The 16,481-nt window shown below is 39.7% G+C and overlaps 2 protein-coding genes across 5 annotated transcripts in view; one reads left to right on the top strand and one right to left on the bottom strand.

Annotated features, from left to right (window-relative positions):
* Window positions 1-4,267, top strand: part of eef2l2 (eukaryotic translation elongation factor 2, like 2) — a 23,177-nt gene extending 18,910 nt beyond the window's left edge. Inside the window, exons 10-15 of one of the 2 annotated variants that reach the window (XM_030059628.1) lie at window positions 661-919; window positions 1,106-1,213; window positions 1,350-1,703; window positions 2,471-2,653; window positions 3,082-3,214; window positions 3,477-4,267. In XM_030059628.1, coding sequence (XP_029915488.1) covers window positions 661-919; window positions 1,106-1,213; window positions 1,350-1,703; window positions 2,471-2,653; window positions 3,082-3,214; window positions 3,477-3,670 — 1,231 coding nt within the window. In that variant the 3' untranslated portion in view covers window positions 3,671-4,267. The remainder of the gene's footprint in view (window positions 1-660; window positions 920-1,105; window positions 1,214-1,349; window positions 1,704-2,470; window positions 2,654-3,081; window positions 3,215-3,476) is intronic. The other variant, XM_030059629.1, reaches the window with a different exon arrangement.
* pias2 (protein inhibitor of activated STAT, 2) lies at window positions 3,751-16,481 on the bottom strand. Of its 3 annotated transcripts, none has more exons than XM_030059631.1 (15): window positions 16,382-16,446; window positions 15,053-15,138; window positions 13,953-14,415; window positions 12,523-12,610; window positions 12,386-12,436; window positions 11,567-11,657; window positions 11,317-11,451; window positions 11,072-11,177; window positions 10,750-10,823; window positions 9,722-9,882; window positions 8,846-8,979; window positions 7,410-7,599; window positions 7,132-7,271; window positions 6,994-7,031; window positions 3,751-6,603 (listed from the first exon to the last, which is right to left on the bottom strand). In XM_030059631.1, exons 3-15 carry the CDS (start codon window positions 14,410-14,412, stop codon window positions 6,382-6,384), a joined length of 1,890 nt encoding a protein of 629 aa, XP_029915491.1. In that variant the 5' UTR covers window positions 14,413-14,415; window positions 15,053-15,138; window positions 16,382-16,446; the 3' UTR covers window positions 3,751-6,381. The 3 variants fall into 3 exon arrangements, with proteins under 3 accessions (XP_029915491.1, XP_029915492.1, XP_029915490.1); XM_030059632.1 differs by having other exon boundaries at window positions 16,307-16,402; XM_030059630.1 differs by lacking the exon at window positions 15,053-15,138 and having other exon boundaries at window positions 16,382-16,481.

The raw sequence follows: 16,481 nt of genomic DNA, 5'->3' as shown, positions 1-16,481 counted from the left end.
CTACACGTTTGGGTTTATGAGGCTGTTCAGCAGCCTTCTTCAGCATCTGACCCAACTCACCACCAGATGGTGATCAGCTAACATAACTGTTAAATTCAGGAGTAAATCCTGAATCCATTTTAAATATTAAAAAAAGACTTGCATTCCAAGACTATTCAATTTTTGAGCCAAACTGTGATACAAGCCCAACTGTGACCCACCAAAATCCAAGGTACAAATCAGCCCCTGAATTTTTTTTAATTATGGCACCAGTAATGCTAATGGTAGCCTTATGATCTGATACAGACAAAAGTACATTGGTCTCCAAAGTAGGCATTTTTGCCTACTTTGGAGGATTACATATCTGATGTAGCAGTTTTATTATAGGTAAATATTGGGCTTTTTGCAAAGATTTGCACTCCTAGCAGGCCTCTGAAAAAAGGTCTGAGTCAGGCTGTACCACATCTTCCTGTGGGTGAGCCTCTCTGCTGAAATCTTGTCAAGCAATTGCTCAGCAACATTGGATGAACCTTTTCCAGTGCATTATACCTCTTGTTTTGAGTTATTTTATATGATAAGGCAGAGTTATACTCAAACTAAGATAAACACCATTTTAAGTGATGCTGTTCATACTCATCCAACTCTCCTCGTCTGCTTTGACTATTTTGTGTGCTCCTGCAGGACAATTCTGATGATGGGCCGCTACGTCGAGCCCATTGAGGACGTGCCTTGTGGGAATATTGTGGGCCTTGTTGGAGTTGATCAGTTCCTGGTGAAGACAGGGACCATCACCACCTTCGAACATGCCCATAACATGAGAGTGATGAAGTTCAGCGTCAGTCCTGTGGTCAGAGTAGCTGTGGAGGCCAAGAACCCTGCTGACCTTCCCAAACTGGTGGAGGGTTTAAAACGTCTGTCCAAGTCTGACCCAATGGTTCAGGTACAGATGGAAAAGTAGAGGCAAAGTACAGGGCTTGATGTACCTAAGTGGGTCTTAAAAACTGTATCCATTAGTTGGATTTTTTAATCAAATACCTTGAGTAGACATTTAGGAACATTTCATGGATATCACCTGTAATATCCAAAGCAGCTTTGAGTTTGTGTTTGTTTCTCTACTATTAAATAGTGCATTATTGAAGAGTCTGGTGAGCACATTGTGGCTGGAGCTGGAGAGCTACACCTGGAAATTTGCCTGAAGGACCTGGAGGAGGACCATGCTGGCATTCCTTTGAAGGTGAACTTCCTGTTAAAGTTTTGTTTTTACTTTATTATCCAGGCGAATGGATAACATGCAGTGAACGGTGTCTGTAGTCTCATTTATGCAAGGATCTACACAAAACACAGAGCACCCCATTTGTATATTTTCACAGAAATCGGACCCCGTGGTGTCCTACCGTGAAACAGTCAGTGATGAGTCAAACCAGATCTGTTTATCTAAGTCTCCTAACAAGCACAACCGACTCTTCATGAAAGCCCGACCCTTCCCTGATGGTTTGGCTGAGGATGTGGATAAAGGGGACGTGAGTGCCAGACAGGAGCTGAAACAGAGGGCTCGCTACTTGGCAGAGAAGTATGAATGGGAGGTGGCCGAGGCTCGCAAGATCTGGTGCTTTGGGCCTGATGGGTCCGGACCCAACATGCTGATTGACATGTCCAAGGGCGTCCAGTACCTGAATGAGATTAAGGACAGTGTGGTGGCTGGCTTCCAATGGGCCACCAAGGAGGTGAGGACACATCCTGGTCACATCCTTTCAGTGAAATAAAGGCAATACTTGGGTGTCATAGAAGAAATGCTGAAAAGTTAGTGCTCACCTGTCTCTGAAAACCAAGTTAGACACCCTGCTGCGTCTATTTATGGATTCAGATCAAAATTTCCACAGGAGTAAGTCAATAAGAATTTTATCATTTGAAAAATCCCCCAGAAAGCTCATTCAGAACGCAGCTGCTTGAGTTGTAAAAAAAAAAAAAAAAAAAAACAGCTGAACATAGTTTTTTTCACATTTGTCCTTGATTTCTGCTCTGGTGTGTGCACAGAAATCAAGTGTGTCATAGAATTGATTTTGAGATGCAGCTGCATATCTATAAATCATTCCATGGTTTAGAGCCAAAATACATTGGTATAAAGAAATGATGAAGCAGCGTTTAGTTATTATGCTATACATTGCTGGAACAACCAACCTGAAAATCTGAGGCTTGCCCCAACACCGATTACTTTTAAATTCAGGGTAAAAGTTATTTTTATGCTATTCTAAGTTTTTTTTTTTTTTTTATGCTGTAAATAACACTGAATTCCATTTAAGTATACACATATACAGAAGTTAATGTGCCTTGCCTGGGTCTCTGTGAGCAGAATAGTCCAAATAACTGAGTATTAACTTTTACATTCATCAATCCACAATAAGCAGCAGCATTCTGCACATAAAAGTAACCACTTAGTTTCGAACGTTGCATTTTTACTCAAGAAATATGAAACTATGTTTTCCACGGCCAGGGTGCGTTGTGTGAGGAGAACATGAGGGGAATTCGTTTCGACATCCAAGATGTCACCCTCCATGCTGATGCCATTCATAGAGGAGGTGGACAGATAATCCCCACGGCCCGCAGGGTCCTGTATGCCTCCATGCTTACAGCCCAGCCCAGGATTATGGAACCCATATACTTGGTGGAGATCCAGGTATTTCACTCTTACATTGTCACTGTCCAATCACACCTTCACATCCGTCTATTTTGGCCTTTCAAATTAAAGCAGTCTTTTATTTTTCCATGTCACAGGGGTAGGCTCTTGGCTTTTGGTAGGAGTCAGGTGCTGCAAACTTAAACCACACAGGGGTTTTATATGGGAGTGCCACTCTAGACCATTAAATCACTTATCTGTGAGGCTTTATTCTCCAGGTTTGGATGAGCCTGGCATTTCTGATCCAGTCCACATAGTACATGACAACCTACCTATGTTAATGTTGCAAACATAAAACCAATCACTCGTTTTCAGATATCAGGCGCTATCAATCATATCCATGTGTGAATTTTGCAATGTTAATAGTGAGAAGTTGCGTGTGATATTTTTAATCCATAAATGCTTTTTTTTTTTTTTTTTTTGGATAGTGTCCAGAACAAGTGGTGGGAGGAATCTACGGAGTACTGAACAGGAAGAGAGGCCATGTATTTGAAGAGTGTCAAGTCGCTGGAACACCCATCTTTGTAGTGAAAGCGTATCTTCCTGTTAATGAATCATTTGGCAAGTTCACAAATTCCAGCCATCAGAGCCTGATAGCTCTGTTATTTTTCACATACTCAGTATTTTTAGCAAAAACAGCAACTTACATTATACTGGCTAGCAGTGAAGGACACATCCAGTATATTTAGTGGATGGTCAAAATTACATAAATACAGAAAAATCAGAATCGAAGAAGCAAAGATAAATTCCGTAAAAGTATTACTGGAGCCAATCATAAAACTACAAGTTTTGTTGAAAAACTTTTTACTTTTTCCACCAACAGGTTTTACAGCAGACTTGCGGTCGAACACCGGCGGCCAGGCTTTTCCTCAGTGTGTGTTCGACCACTGGCAGATTCTGCCTGGTGACCCCTACGACAACAACAGTCGGCCAGCACAGATCATCGCTGAGAATCGCAAACGCAAAGGCCTCAAGGAAGGCATCCCAGCGCTTGATAATTTCCTGGATAAAATGTAACTGTTTTTAAACTGCTTCCAAGTGCAACTGGTCACTTACTGATTAAAGATTAAAAATAATAATCATAAAAAACACATAAACATGGTACCAAAACTGATAATGCTATAAAGGTTACAGATACAGGAAAAAAAATTACAACTTTGTAACAGACCTCCTGTGCCATCTTAATTCTAACAACAAATAAAATTGAGTACTTTTAATTTTCTGTCTTCGTTTACATGGCAAATGAGAATGTACAAGATATTTTGATAAAATATTTTAAAGTCTATAAGGTATTAAGGGTAATTCTAACATAACCACAACAGATGCACCCAGCTGTGCTTGCAGCTGCTGAGACATGGGGTAGTGACAGGGTCATTTGTTCAGTTGTTTTGGCAGCATTAAGGTGCTTTAAGGTTCATTTAAGCTTACACCAACTTAGATACAAACTCTTTGATTAACTTGCCTCTCTGAAAAAGGATGATTGGTAACAGTTCTGCCTTTGTCTGGTTTCTGTATTCTACAGTGCATGCTAATATGCTGAAACCAAAAAAAGATTGTTCAGCTCCATCAAACAATCATACCATACACCTTGTTGACAATTTATACCAAAAAATGAAAAAAAGTTTTCATATCAAAATATCATTATTCTTACTTCCAGGAAAACAAACAAACAAAAAATTGTGACCTTTGTGTACCAGGAGGTGTACATAAAAATGACCACTGAATTTCCATAAGATTTGTGAACAGTACAGCCCCATATCCTGTTTCTGCTGGACATATGTCACAATAAAAAGCAAGATGCTCTCAAAATGCTGTTTCATTGTAAAGTGGTAAATACCTGCTCAGCATGATCTCAAAACTCGATGCACCATAGCACATTAACACTGGACATAGAAGTTACCCATCATCTTGGCCCACAGTAGGAGTGAAAGACACCATGAAATGAACTCGCATATTACTGGGGGAAAAAAAGAAGATCTTTAGGGCTGAGCTTATGCCTCCTCTGAAGGCGTAAATCGCAATGTCAATCGATAAAACCTGAACATGTTTTGAACCAGTCTGGCCGCTGCACCTGTCCCATCAAATAAAACCGTTTCTCTCCCTAACTGATTTCCTGTTGGCTTCCACTTTTAAACGATCCCTCTCCACATTTTGTTTAAACAGGAAATCCATAAAATCAAGGAAGAGTGCTGTTTTTCATTATTTCATGGTGTCTTTGCCAGTTTGCTTTCCAAAACCTAAGCGTATTCCTGTGCTAAAATGTGATCACAATGTTTGTAGATGGCAATATATAATAGCCAATAAATTTAACATACAGAAAGAAGAAACGAATTTGAAACTAATTATAAGCTTGGGGACTTACAGCATTCTATATGACAATGGACAGTACAATGAATTGAAATTGAAAGATGATTTTTTTTTTTTTTTTGGATGCACCAATTCTGGGACACACAATGGCAAATTGGACTATTTTAACTGCAATTACAACTTTGTTAAACCTAACACTAGTTAAATAAACTATTATTGCTGTGCCTGCATTAGAAAGGAGCATGTATTTTCTTACATTAGTATAACAAAAAAGCTGCCTTATGATGAACACCATCAGGGTACTGACTGACAGCTGTTATCAATGAAAACTTTTGAATTATTTTCCTGCCTTCCATTTTGCAGTTTGTCCAACTGAAAGGCAAAGTTAGAGTTGGTCAAAGCCAACAAAGATACAGTATAAAGAGAGAGGAAAAAAACAAGTTCCTTCTCCTGCAAGACATATGAAGAGTTAAGCCTTGTCAACAGTCTGTTGATGAGTCCGAGCAATTTCTCACATGATGAGCTGCTTCTTTGCAACTATTCATTCACCAGCTTAGACGTGCAGTGAGACAGCCAGCTCTGCTGAGAGCAGTGAGTTCAGGCTCTACTTAGTTTTGTCCTTGCTCCGTTCCCTCTGTCATATACGAATGCAGATGAAGCAAAACATCCAGACGAAACAGACCATAAAGTCAAACCGCTCAGATCTATGGAAAAGCACCAGAATTGGTTTACATGAGCTGTTCAATGCCCTGCTTATTTTCAGAAGCAACTGCAAAAAATGTTATCAGTAAGCCATGGTGGCTATTTATCCTTCTGTCATTACCAAACGTATCTGCTCAGCTGACCATGAAATACTGTAAAAATATGCTATCACCAGTGTTTCGACAGACGAAGAATCCAACAGAACTGACACCACCACTAACTGTTCAAATCATATCATGGAGTTCAATCGCAGTGTGTCAATACATTTTGAAAAACGGTATATTAAGAGAACTCAGAACATTGCTTCGTTTTTTCAAATGTTTGATTGTCATAGATAGCAAAATACCAGTGTTTTCAGTTCTCTTAAAACTTCTGTTTCATTCTATTCTCTTCACAATATGAATTTGCGATTACATGATGATCTGGGCAGTTTATGGTATTTTCCTTAGCACTACTGTATTCCGCTGCCAACAAACCAACATTCAGTCAGTTCAGCCAATATGGAGGAAAAGTTGTGTACAGCAATGATGAAAACTAAAATGACTGCCATGGCTCATTGGTACCATTTCTGTGATACTAAAAATGCTCAGGGCATCAAAGAGTGCATGTACCACCATTTCACTGCTTTTATGCAAATCTAAAAAGGTCATGTACATTCCGCTGGAATAAAAACGGATATTGGACAAGATGAGGCCTGATAAGGTCCAGGCAGATGTGGCTCAGTCTAGCGAAATGATATCTGATATGCTGCCGGCGCCGCCCCCTCCACCCCCTCCTCCACTCCCTGTGATGACCCGAGTATCGTGGGTGGAGCTAGCAGCATGGGCACTGGCTTCATAGTGGCTGCTGGAGGAGGAGACCAGGGCGGAGCTGGTGCTGGAAGCGGCTGCACTCTGCAGACTGCTGGTCAGGTTGTCCAGGAACATGGGTGCCCGGTAATGCTTGGGAGGAAATGAAAGAGAAAAGGGTAAAGACTTAGCTTGAACACCAATGAAGTCCATGTCAGTGCCATTTTATATTTTAGAACTGCTGATGCCACTTATCCTACTTCATGCAATGGCTAAAAGACGAGGTATTCATTCAACCAATCAAGTAATGGGAATGACTTTTTTGCTGTCCCAAATGACGGTGAGATATAACTGAATTGTGAGAATTTAAATTTCCAGCATTAGTAGGGATCAGAAATCAGAAACGCTTTATTGATCCCCGAGGGGAAATTGGGATGAGTGCTAATTCCTGATTTAGCCTGATAACCTGGCAGGATTTTTACACAAAACTCTAAATATGGCCACTTTAAATGATAAGAGACTTAAAGAAACTAATGAACATACCTGAGGATCTGCTTGAATTAAGGAAAACAAATCCAGACCTAAAAGCGGGAGACAAAAAACAAAACAAAAATGAAATAATTATTAAACTTATTCAAAGCTGGGATTAGTATTCACAGTTGTCCTAGCCAGGTGACTCACTCTGCATGTCTGTGGGGATGGTGGCCAGGGTGGAGTGGTGGAAAGGGACTGCATAGTCGGCAAGTGTTGAGGTCAAATATGGTGTGTCCAGGGTCTGGACGTTTGGCACTCGCACAGTGGAAGGCTGGTAGCTCAGCACACTGAAAGAAGAAAGGATTTGGAAGAAAAACATATATGCTATGAAAAGATTAGCATTTAGATTATGTACACTACATAACATACAACTATATGTTGTCTTTTCTGTGCGTGGTTCTATTAAAAGACAGAGGCTCACTCACCCCTTCCCATGCACCTCCTCACTTTTAGACATGTAAAGGCAGCGCTTCTTGAGTGGTGGGTCCACATCCTCCTCATCATCATCATCTGAGGATGAACTTTCCAAGGTCAAGTCAATCACATCAGCTTTCTTTGTGGAGCTGGGCTCAGCAGAATGAGGGACCACTGAACACTGGCGCACAGGGGTAGAGGCTGTGGGATGCAAGTTGGTACATCGACATTCAAATTTCAGAGTTTTTCTTGTATTAGCAGAACACAAGATCTTTATTTTTCCATGCTGGGGTCTAGTCTATGTTCATCTCAGCAGAAGTGAATTTGTTTTATGCCATTAAAAACTGCTTCATTAAGTTGCATTATTGAATCCATCAAACATTTATGAACAATTTTTAATCAAATACAGCAATTATCTACTGGTCTGACTTCATAATAATTCTGAAATTGATATAAATCAAAATAAATAGTTACAAATGAATGAAACAGCATTAAAATCATTTGATGTACCCTTGCAAGTCTGCTACCTCAGCCTGTTTCAATGAATGAAAGCCTCTAAAGCAATTCTAGCAGTTCTGATTAGGTCTGTCCATAAAAAATGTCCACTGTAGATTTTAACACAGCAGAATAGGGTTAAAGATCGGATCAACAGCAACGGCAAAGAGCAATGGGACAGTAGGCAACATTTTTAGATAGGGGAATAATGTCAGGTGCACAGTAAAGGGATCCAAACAATCGTTTCCACCTTAGCCAAAAGGTATGAAAAAGATAACCCCAGCTGACCCTTCCAAAAGCCTTCTTGATGTCTAAAGAAATTACAATCTCAGGGATCTCTGAAACAGAAGGTGCATATCACACTGAACACTTATCAAATATTTTAAAGAGGTTCTACTTTTTGTGAATGCCATCAAATTTAGTGCAATTACAGACAGCAGACCAATAATTACAAATAGTTTGCTACCATCTTGTAGTCCACTTTAAGCAGTGAGACGTTTCTCCAACTAGAACTTGGAGAGTAGCTCAGAGGCAGGGACAGTTAGACGACTAAAGGTCAGAGGATTGTTCAGAGATATGTAGGGAGGTTTTATTTGACCCTCAAATAATTAATTAGCTGAGGATCAGCTGTACCCACAAGCATTTGAATTTGGAAAAACTGGTAAGTGGACCAAGACTGGCAAATCTGATGGGAAAGCAATTTACTGTCCCCATACTCATACAGAGCATGTTGCATCTTTGTTGTAACAGCTCTTCAATTTCACCAGCTGACATGTTTTAGAATTTGGCTTGTGCTGAGAGACGATTCTTGAACACAGCTGTGGAAGGTATTATAAATGTAGTATTTCATTCATCAGTTCCTTTGTGTCCTTGTAAAACTAATACATGACATAGAGTATCACCCCTATGGCTTCATTCAGTGAGACACAGGAAATCAAACGGTTCTACTTACTCTCAATTTTTGGAAAAGACTGAGAGGGCACCTTGACGGCCTCTTTCTTTGGTCTCATGGGGCACCAGGTCCCATCTTCTTGGAACTTGATTTCATCAACATCCGAGCAGTCATTCAGAATCTCCATGAATAAACTGTGCAAGCACAAAACATTTTACTTACCAATATATAATAATTATACAGGAATTTGTCTGGTGTCCCAAAGGCAACTTCACTATCCTGACAAAAAAAAAAAACCTGTGCTGCACGGATACAGAAGAACCCCACATAAAGTGCAACATAAACTATATTTCATACAAATATTTAAAGACCATACAATAACTATGAGAGAAAGGGTAGGTGCTGGACTTTAACAGTAGAGTGTTGAACTTGAAAATACAGTTTTAGCTTATGCATAATTAATGTCTTTGTTTTTCAAGAGTGCTGTTGATTTTAAATCATTATGTGGACTGGTGTTTTTTTTTTTTTTTTTATATAGTTTTGTCTCTTTTAAATAAAGCTAACAGATATAATTTTGTGTCTGTATCTATGATTTCCAACAATGTAGCACGTGTTGGCCTTTTCAACACAAGCCACCAACAGTAAGAGTAACATTTACATAATATAACCAGTTGTTAGTCACAGTACTTTTAGTGAGGAGTATAATGTGTATTATTTTTTAGACGACTTCGCCAACACTGCTCAGCATAATGTATACTCAGGGGATAACAAGGGTCTACCAAGGACGAATGGATGATTTTGATGTCTACGCTCTCTTAACAGGAAAGCTGACCAATGGACCACCAACCAAAATCTCAGTGTATTCCTTTAACACACTGCCTTACAGCAAACCATAACCTTTTACATGGCATGACAGAATTTAAATTCCTTACTAACCCGTCGATAATGAGACTCTCATATGCAGCTTTCTTGTCACACACAGGGCAGATCCAGGTGGGTTTCTTTTCATTCATCTGCAGGTAGAGGGCAGCGTCAAAACACTGCAGGTGAGAGCAGGTCACGGCCCGGCATGGCACTGTCAGACGCATCTTACCGAGCTAGGGAAGAAAAAATACTAATTTAAGTAAAAACAAAGACAAACCATCAATCAAAATGGCACACTGAAGGAATATATGGATAAAAACAAGCATGGTGTTCAACATCAGAGAAAGACACTTTATTTCCTATAGTCTTAAGGCAAAATTAACTTTCGTGGAGTGTTGGGTTGAATACTTACCTGGACTTATTTGAGTCCACATGGTGGTGAAATATCCTCTTCATTTAACATTATCCTCCATTCAATTCCACAACACAGTGGAACAGCTCCCAAAATAACAATTTTAGCACATAAACACTACTATCAGTTTGAATCATCCTGGTACATGGTTACAGTACAGAGTATTCCTGTAGATGTTACTTGCCGGATCTACTTTCCAATTCATATGGGAAAATAAAAAGAAAAGAGCCATCTGATTTCCTCAAGAAATGAGTACTGAATCTTGTTTTTTATGTTGGCATAATCTGCTTTGTTAGCATTGGTTTATGTGCTCAAAATGTTATTGCTACTGAAGTGAATGGAGAGACAGAAATCCAGTATTGTGGATTAGCAGCCCAGGGGAACAGAGAGCAACTCATGAGAATATTTCACCATCATGTGGATTCATATAACACCCAGGGAACAATACAACCCAACACCCTACTACAGTTGACTCGCTAAAACTTTGTTACATATTTGGTTTAAATGCTTGCCTTTGGTTTTCAATCCTGCAAACCCATTTTTAGTATTTCGAGCTTATGGAACACTTTCTTCTACATTATGTGTTATCAAAATACAGGGGGTGAAACACCTGTTCAGCTTGTGTTAAATAATGGTAATGTGTCTTGAATTTGAGGGCAGACTCATTTTTGAAATATGCTTCATTTACCGGGCACATGAGTGAGACTCGAAGGCTTGTTGTCGCAATCTCACTGTCTGGATCTGCGGTGAGCTTCTCTTTAACTGGGACACAGAGGGCAGGAAAAGGTAACAGATGATGTAACATTAGTGCATGAACGAATAATGTGCCAAATTAATAAAAGAAGAAAAAAAAGCTTTAGTCATTAGTCTACAAATCGGATGATCCTGATCAAAAGGTCACAGACATCAGTAGCAGTCCAGTGTAACAATGACAAGGTAAAACTGTTTACTCTGCACAATTTCCAGTGTAACAATCTGACTCATGAGAAGTCAATGCTGCTTATTATTACTTAGTGCTCTGGAGTGGTCAGGGTTCCTGATGCCCTTCATTCTCAGTCTCTGCAGGAGCAGTGGTGATGTCAGCTGCCTCACCAGGTACACAGACATGGAATAGGTCTGCACAAACAACATGAACCTCAACAAACAAGTCACAACTACTCTCCTCCAAATGAGTGACAGGTCTTAAGTGAAACACAAGCACATACACAATGTAGAGAAAATCAAGACAAAAACGTGAATGGGGTGTTGTTTTTACTTTTCCAATTTCAGGTGCCCATGTCACCGAAATTTGATTCGGTACTGCAGAAGATAGTCGAACCAATGAGGTAATATTTAGAGGTCTTCCTGGTCTCTTCTGTTCAACTCCATTTTTGGGCGGTGGTGCATAACCCTGCAGAGACAAAATGCTTCATTAGGGTGTTTTTGTCAGTCATTCCTGTGTAGGTGAATAGCAAATGAATCTAAAGGAGGTTGGATTTTTTTATCGGAACAAAAACAGAACTTACTGGTAAAGGAAAGAGTTTCCCATTGACTTTTATACAGAGACTATTTGGGTAATTATCCTCCTGAGGGCAACTTGTCTCTGATAAGCAAAACCTGATGGTACAAAGAAACGAGCATATAAAAAGAGTCAAAATGAAAATTAACTTTCTCACTGCATTTCCCAGGTCCCAATAACAAATCTCATTTTATATCAATTAACTACACTTCCCAGAGATTGGCATCAATTTGGCGGTTTCTTCATGTTACTGAAGAAAGTAAAATGTCACTGCACAAATACGATTTACTTAAATAACCAGCAGCACACTGCCTTCATCAGGGTTAGTGATACAAAATTACACTATGTTACTTCATGGCTTACCAGTAAATAAACATACAAATTCCAGCCACTGAGACTTTTGAATAATTCCCCCTTTGCCCCTGCCATCATATACAGCACAAATTTCACAGTAGCACAAGCAGAAAAAAAGCATGCTGGTGAAAACCACAATATCTCCTAGACTCTATGGCTGGAACTGATTCATTTTTTTTTTTTTTTTTAAATACAGAATCTGTTAAGCTCACAATTATGTGCAGAGCACTTCACAGTAGATCAACTACATTGTTATGTAACAAATTTCACTGACTTTCTCTTGCTATGTTCATTACAGAAATATTATATTATTAAATATAATAATAACTCATGATGTACTGCTCCAAAATCCTGGTTTGGAAATATATAGATTTGCAAAAGCAAAACACCATCAAAATGCTGTTTCCTAGTGACTTCATCTGCCTACATCATGTTTACTGACGTCAACTTAGTTATTTCTGGAAATTCTTACCTCAGTTGAATTTGAACCATGTAGTCCCTTCTGCCACCTGGTAGAAAGTCCCTTTAAAAACACAAGATAGCATACAACTTACAATCACGTCTATGGAATCTGGTTAGTAAACCGGGGCTTTGAGGAAACTAGCATACCTGGATATACACACTTCTCGAACTTGCTGTGGCGTCAAGGCAAAGATAAAGTATTTTTCTTGGTGATATCTCTGCACAGCACTTGCTCCTGAAAAAAACAAACAAGTAATGTGAATTTGTAACATGGTGAATAATCTTTCTGGGGACATACAGGTTTTTCTTCAATAGCAAAAAAGCCATAAATGTGTATATTCCTATCTGATGAACCTGTTATGGCCCTTTTCCACTAGTACCTACTCGGCTCGACTCAGCTCAACTCGGCTCAACTCTACTCGGTTTGTAAGCTTTTCCATTACATGGTAGTACCTGGTAGCTGGTACTATTTTAGTACCAACTCGGCCGGGGTTCCAAGCGAGCTGAGTCAAGCTGAGTCGAGCCGAAATGTGATGTAAACGCCGTGCAGGCCACTGATTGGACAGGGAGTGACGACACATGAGAGCGACTCCTTCACGAAAACCAAACCCGGCATTTTTAAAGAAAACGGCAACAGCGACCGTGCGCATTGATCATCACTGAAGTTGACAAAGTTGGAAAATGGCAAGCAAACCGGTACCATGGTCAAATGAAGAGGTGGAGACTTTTCTGTGCTTGGTGGCGGGGCCGCCTTGCTATAACATAAAACCACCGAAACCGAGGCGAGCCGAGTAGGTACTAGTGGAAAGGCGCCATTAGAGGAGGGTTACACAACCCCAGCAGATTTATTAATATCAATCTTAAGTTATGACTGATATATTATCATCTGATTAATTAGAAAATTCTTTTAATTGGTCCGATAACAGAATTTCAGCTGATGATTACATCCGATAAAGTAGGGTATTTTCTTACAGTAGCTGTGGCTCTGCCTTCCAGGGGGAAAAACTTTTTTTATATAAGTTTTTTTTTTTTTTTTTTTAGCATTCATTAATGTATAACTATTTTGACTGGCTGTCATCAGACAGTTACTTTAAACAAGTACTAGTTGTTGCGTGTTGTATTATGCCTTATGTTTAAACTGGGTCTCTCTAACTATACACCAACCAAGATTTTTTCCTGAATTGCTATAAACTGCATCACTGCCGGTTCCCAAGAGTTAGCCTTTACGGTCCTCTTGGCTTTTTGCAAATACAAGAGTAATGTTACCGGTTGCTATATCATAATGGCCTAAACAAACAAATCGTTACTGATTATCTCACCTAGAATTTCGTGTCAGTGCATCTCTAATACTTTGCATGTTTGACATTGTTGGGTGGATACTGCCATGTTACTAATTACGCTCTATTTCTCTGTTTATATTCAATATTTGTATGCTGTAGGCCTATCCTATGACTAGTCTTCTCAGTATTCTACTCTATTTTCCACTCAAATAACCCAACATCCCAACACACAGCAATAAAGTTTCCTCTAGTCTCATCTGGTTCAACTCTAAATCAAAGCAAAAAAGTAACTCAGACCTAGGCTTGAAGGCTTGATCAGGACATCAAGCACATCGTAGAAAGGCAGAGGTTTCATCTGCACATCCGGGTGGACCGGGGGAATGAGAGGGGCCTGTTGCTGTAGATTCATGCTGGTTTTGGTGTTGTGCAACACAACCGATTCACCAGTCAACAGGCTGAGGTCTGAGTCACAGGCCTGACTCTGGCCGATGGAGATGTCTGTGTTCACTACAGTAAGGCCTCCTTCTGCAGAGCACAGCAATGATTTTATGGTATCCAAATCAGAGACACCAGTGTCTATTATCCTGGGGTAGCGGCGGCGGTACAGCTCTTGGATTTTGCTTTGCACTGCTGGACTGCAGCCGTTCTTCAGCAAATGCAAAGCCCTCAGGAGAAGCTCATGTTTACGACCACTTTTGTTGTGCCCAGCAAAGCCCAGTAACACTTGTAGCTCAGACACTCGAAAACTTGATACCATGCTCTGGAAAACAATGGAAGAGATAAGTACACCAAGACATGAGGTAAGTGTAGGCTGAAGTGAAAAAACAAAAATGAAAGATGGAACGAGCCACAACCAGAATCCACAGCAAAACCCCAGTTCACACCAAGTTATATTCTAGTCCAGCCTACTTTGTAGAATATGCAAAATTTATGACAAACAGCCACTACAGAAGATATACATCAATAGCAAAAAGGAATACATATGGCATATAATAAATAGTCTGTGTCATACAGAAACCATGTATCTCCAGGAAATCAAAGAAGAAAAAGCCGATTTTTTTCTATTGTAGTCCAGTTTTGACACTGATCTGTTATTTATTTAGGCATTATTATCATTAGTTTGGTTTGGAAAAGTAAACTACAAACAAACAAACCAAAACTTAGAACTTTCAAGATTCAAGGTTTCTGCAGAACACCAGTGGCTTTCAAAAACTGATAAAGAAAACAGTCATTTAATCCTTAAACAATACAGATTAACAGTAGCCTTAAGCAAGCAAGAAAAATGACTTGTGACAACTTAGACAAACATTCACAATTTCATTTGCTAAGAAATGTCTGAAATGCTAACATCTTCCCAATAAGAAAGCCCATAGAAAAGTAAAGAAACCCCAACTGACCCTTCGTTATATGGTCCATGCTGGATTGTTCTTACGTGTATATCCTTTTTTCTTACAATTCCTTAACATATGTGACCGATACGCATCTAAAATGTTGAGAATAATTTCAAGACCCATTAGATAAAAACATGGAGAACATGACAAAGCAGATGAATGGTGAGCAGTGAAGCGGAGCTTTCTTTGGGAATGAAAAAAAGGCACAGTTATGGTTATTAGCAAGCAAAAGAAACTTAAATAACATTAAATTAAATCATATTAGGGGTCTGCAATGTTTTCCAGCTACATCTAACTCCTATCACAATATAAGCAGAGCTGTCTTAACAGGTCGCTCGTTCAAGTTATGATCTCATATTAACTCAGTCCTAGAACAAGCCAATCAGTAGCTGTGAACATGGCCAACTCTTTCCAACTAACATCACCGAGAAAGAAATAAGAAATTCAGTGAAACCTCACAGACAGCACTGGTTAAGAGGTTTTTTTTTTTTTTTTTTACGCAAACAATTTTAGCAATTTTTCATAGCCATGAGCGTTCGATTATATATAACTGTAACCCTTTAACCAGAAATAAGGTCATGTGTCTCTAACCGAGTCCCGTGAGTATCACCACAGTCCTGTGCAGATCGTGTTAATCATGTCAGTAATCCACACAAGTTGATTCTGTAACATTAACGCTACGGAGAAGAGGCAGATTTAACGATACAACAACTTCACAAACCTGCGCTTTCTCACTTCGGAAAGAGCTGGTCACATTCAAAAATACTGGCTGCAAGTTATTAATACACACATTACAAGAAACAACTAACCCTAACCCAAAAGGTCAAATTCTCTCCCCTTGCATTTAACGTTAGTTATGTTTAGCAATGTAAGCTAATGTTAGCTACTGGCTAACTGTTTATGCTGCATCAATAGCATGGCATGCATACTTTTGCCATTGTTACATCCATTTTTTTAGAATAAAGGACAGTACTAATTCTGTAAAACAGGAAAAAATCAAGGATGACTTTAAAACGGCAGTGGCTAACATTTTCTCAGGTTGTTGTAACTGTTACGAAAGCAAAACAAAGCAGCATGTTTTGGTCTACTTGTAGCAGGTTAGCTAGCTTAGTGAACCTGTAGGCGAACTTGCCACAGCGAGTAATAAACTGTTAGCATAGAGGCTAGCTAGCTTTCTAACGATATATCACGGAAATGCTCATTCCGACACAGCAGCAACCTAACGCGTTAACCTGTCTGCCCGGCTTGTTGTGTGCCGACGTGATGCTAGCTGTCACTGTGAGTCGTAACGTTGACAAAAGCTAAGTGGCAGTCATTGTTTTTCTTTTCGCCTACCCGAAACTCCTCATACTCCGCCATCTTGTCGTCGCGGTCATCCCGCCCCGGCGCTCAGACTACTTCCAGGTGACGAGGCAGCTCTCTCTCTCTCTCTCTC

The sequence above is a fragment of the Myripristis murdjan genome, chromosome 9 (genome assembly GCF_902150065.1).
Source record: "Myripristis murdjan chromosome 9, fMyrMur1.1, whole genome shotgun sequence".
NCBI classification, from domain to species: Eukaryota; Metazoa; Chordata; class Actinopteri; order Holocentriformes; family Holocentridae; genus Myripristis; species Myripristis murdjan.
The sequence above is the reverse complement of the archived record's forward strand: the minus strand, read 5'-3'. Positions and strand labels throughout refer to the sequence as shown.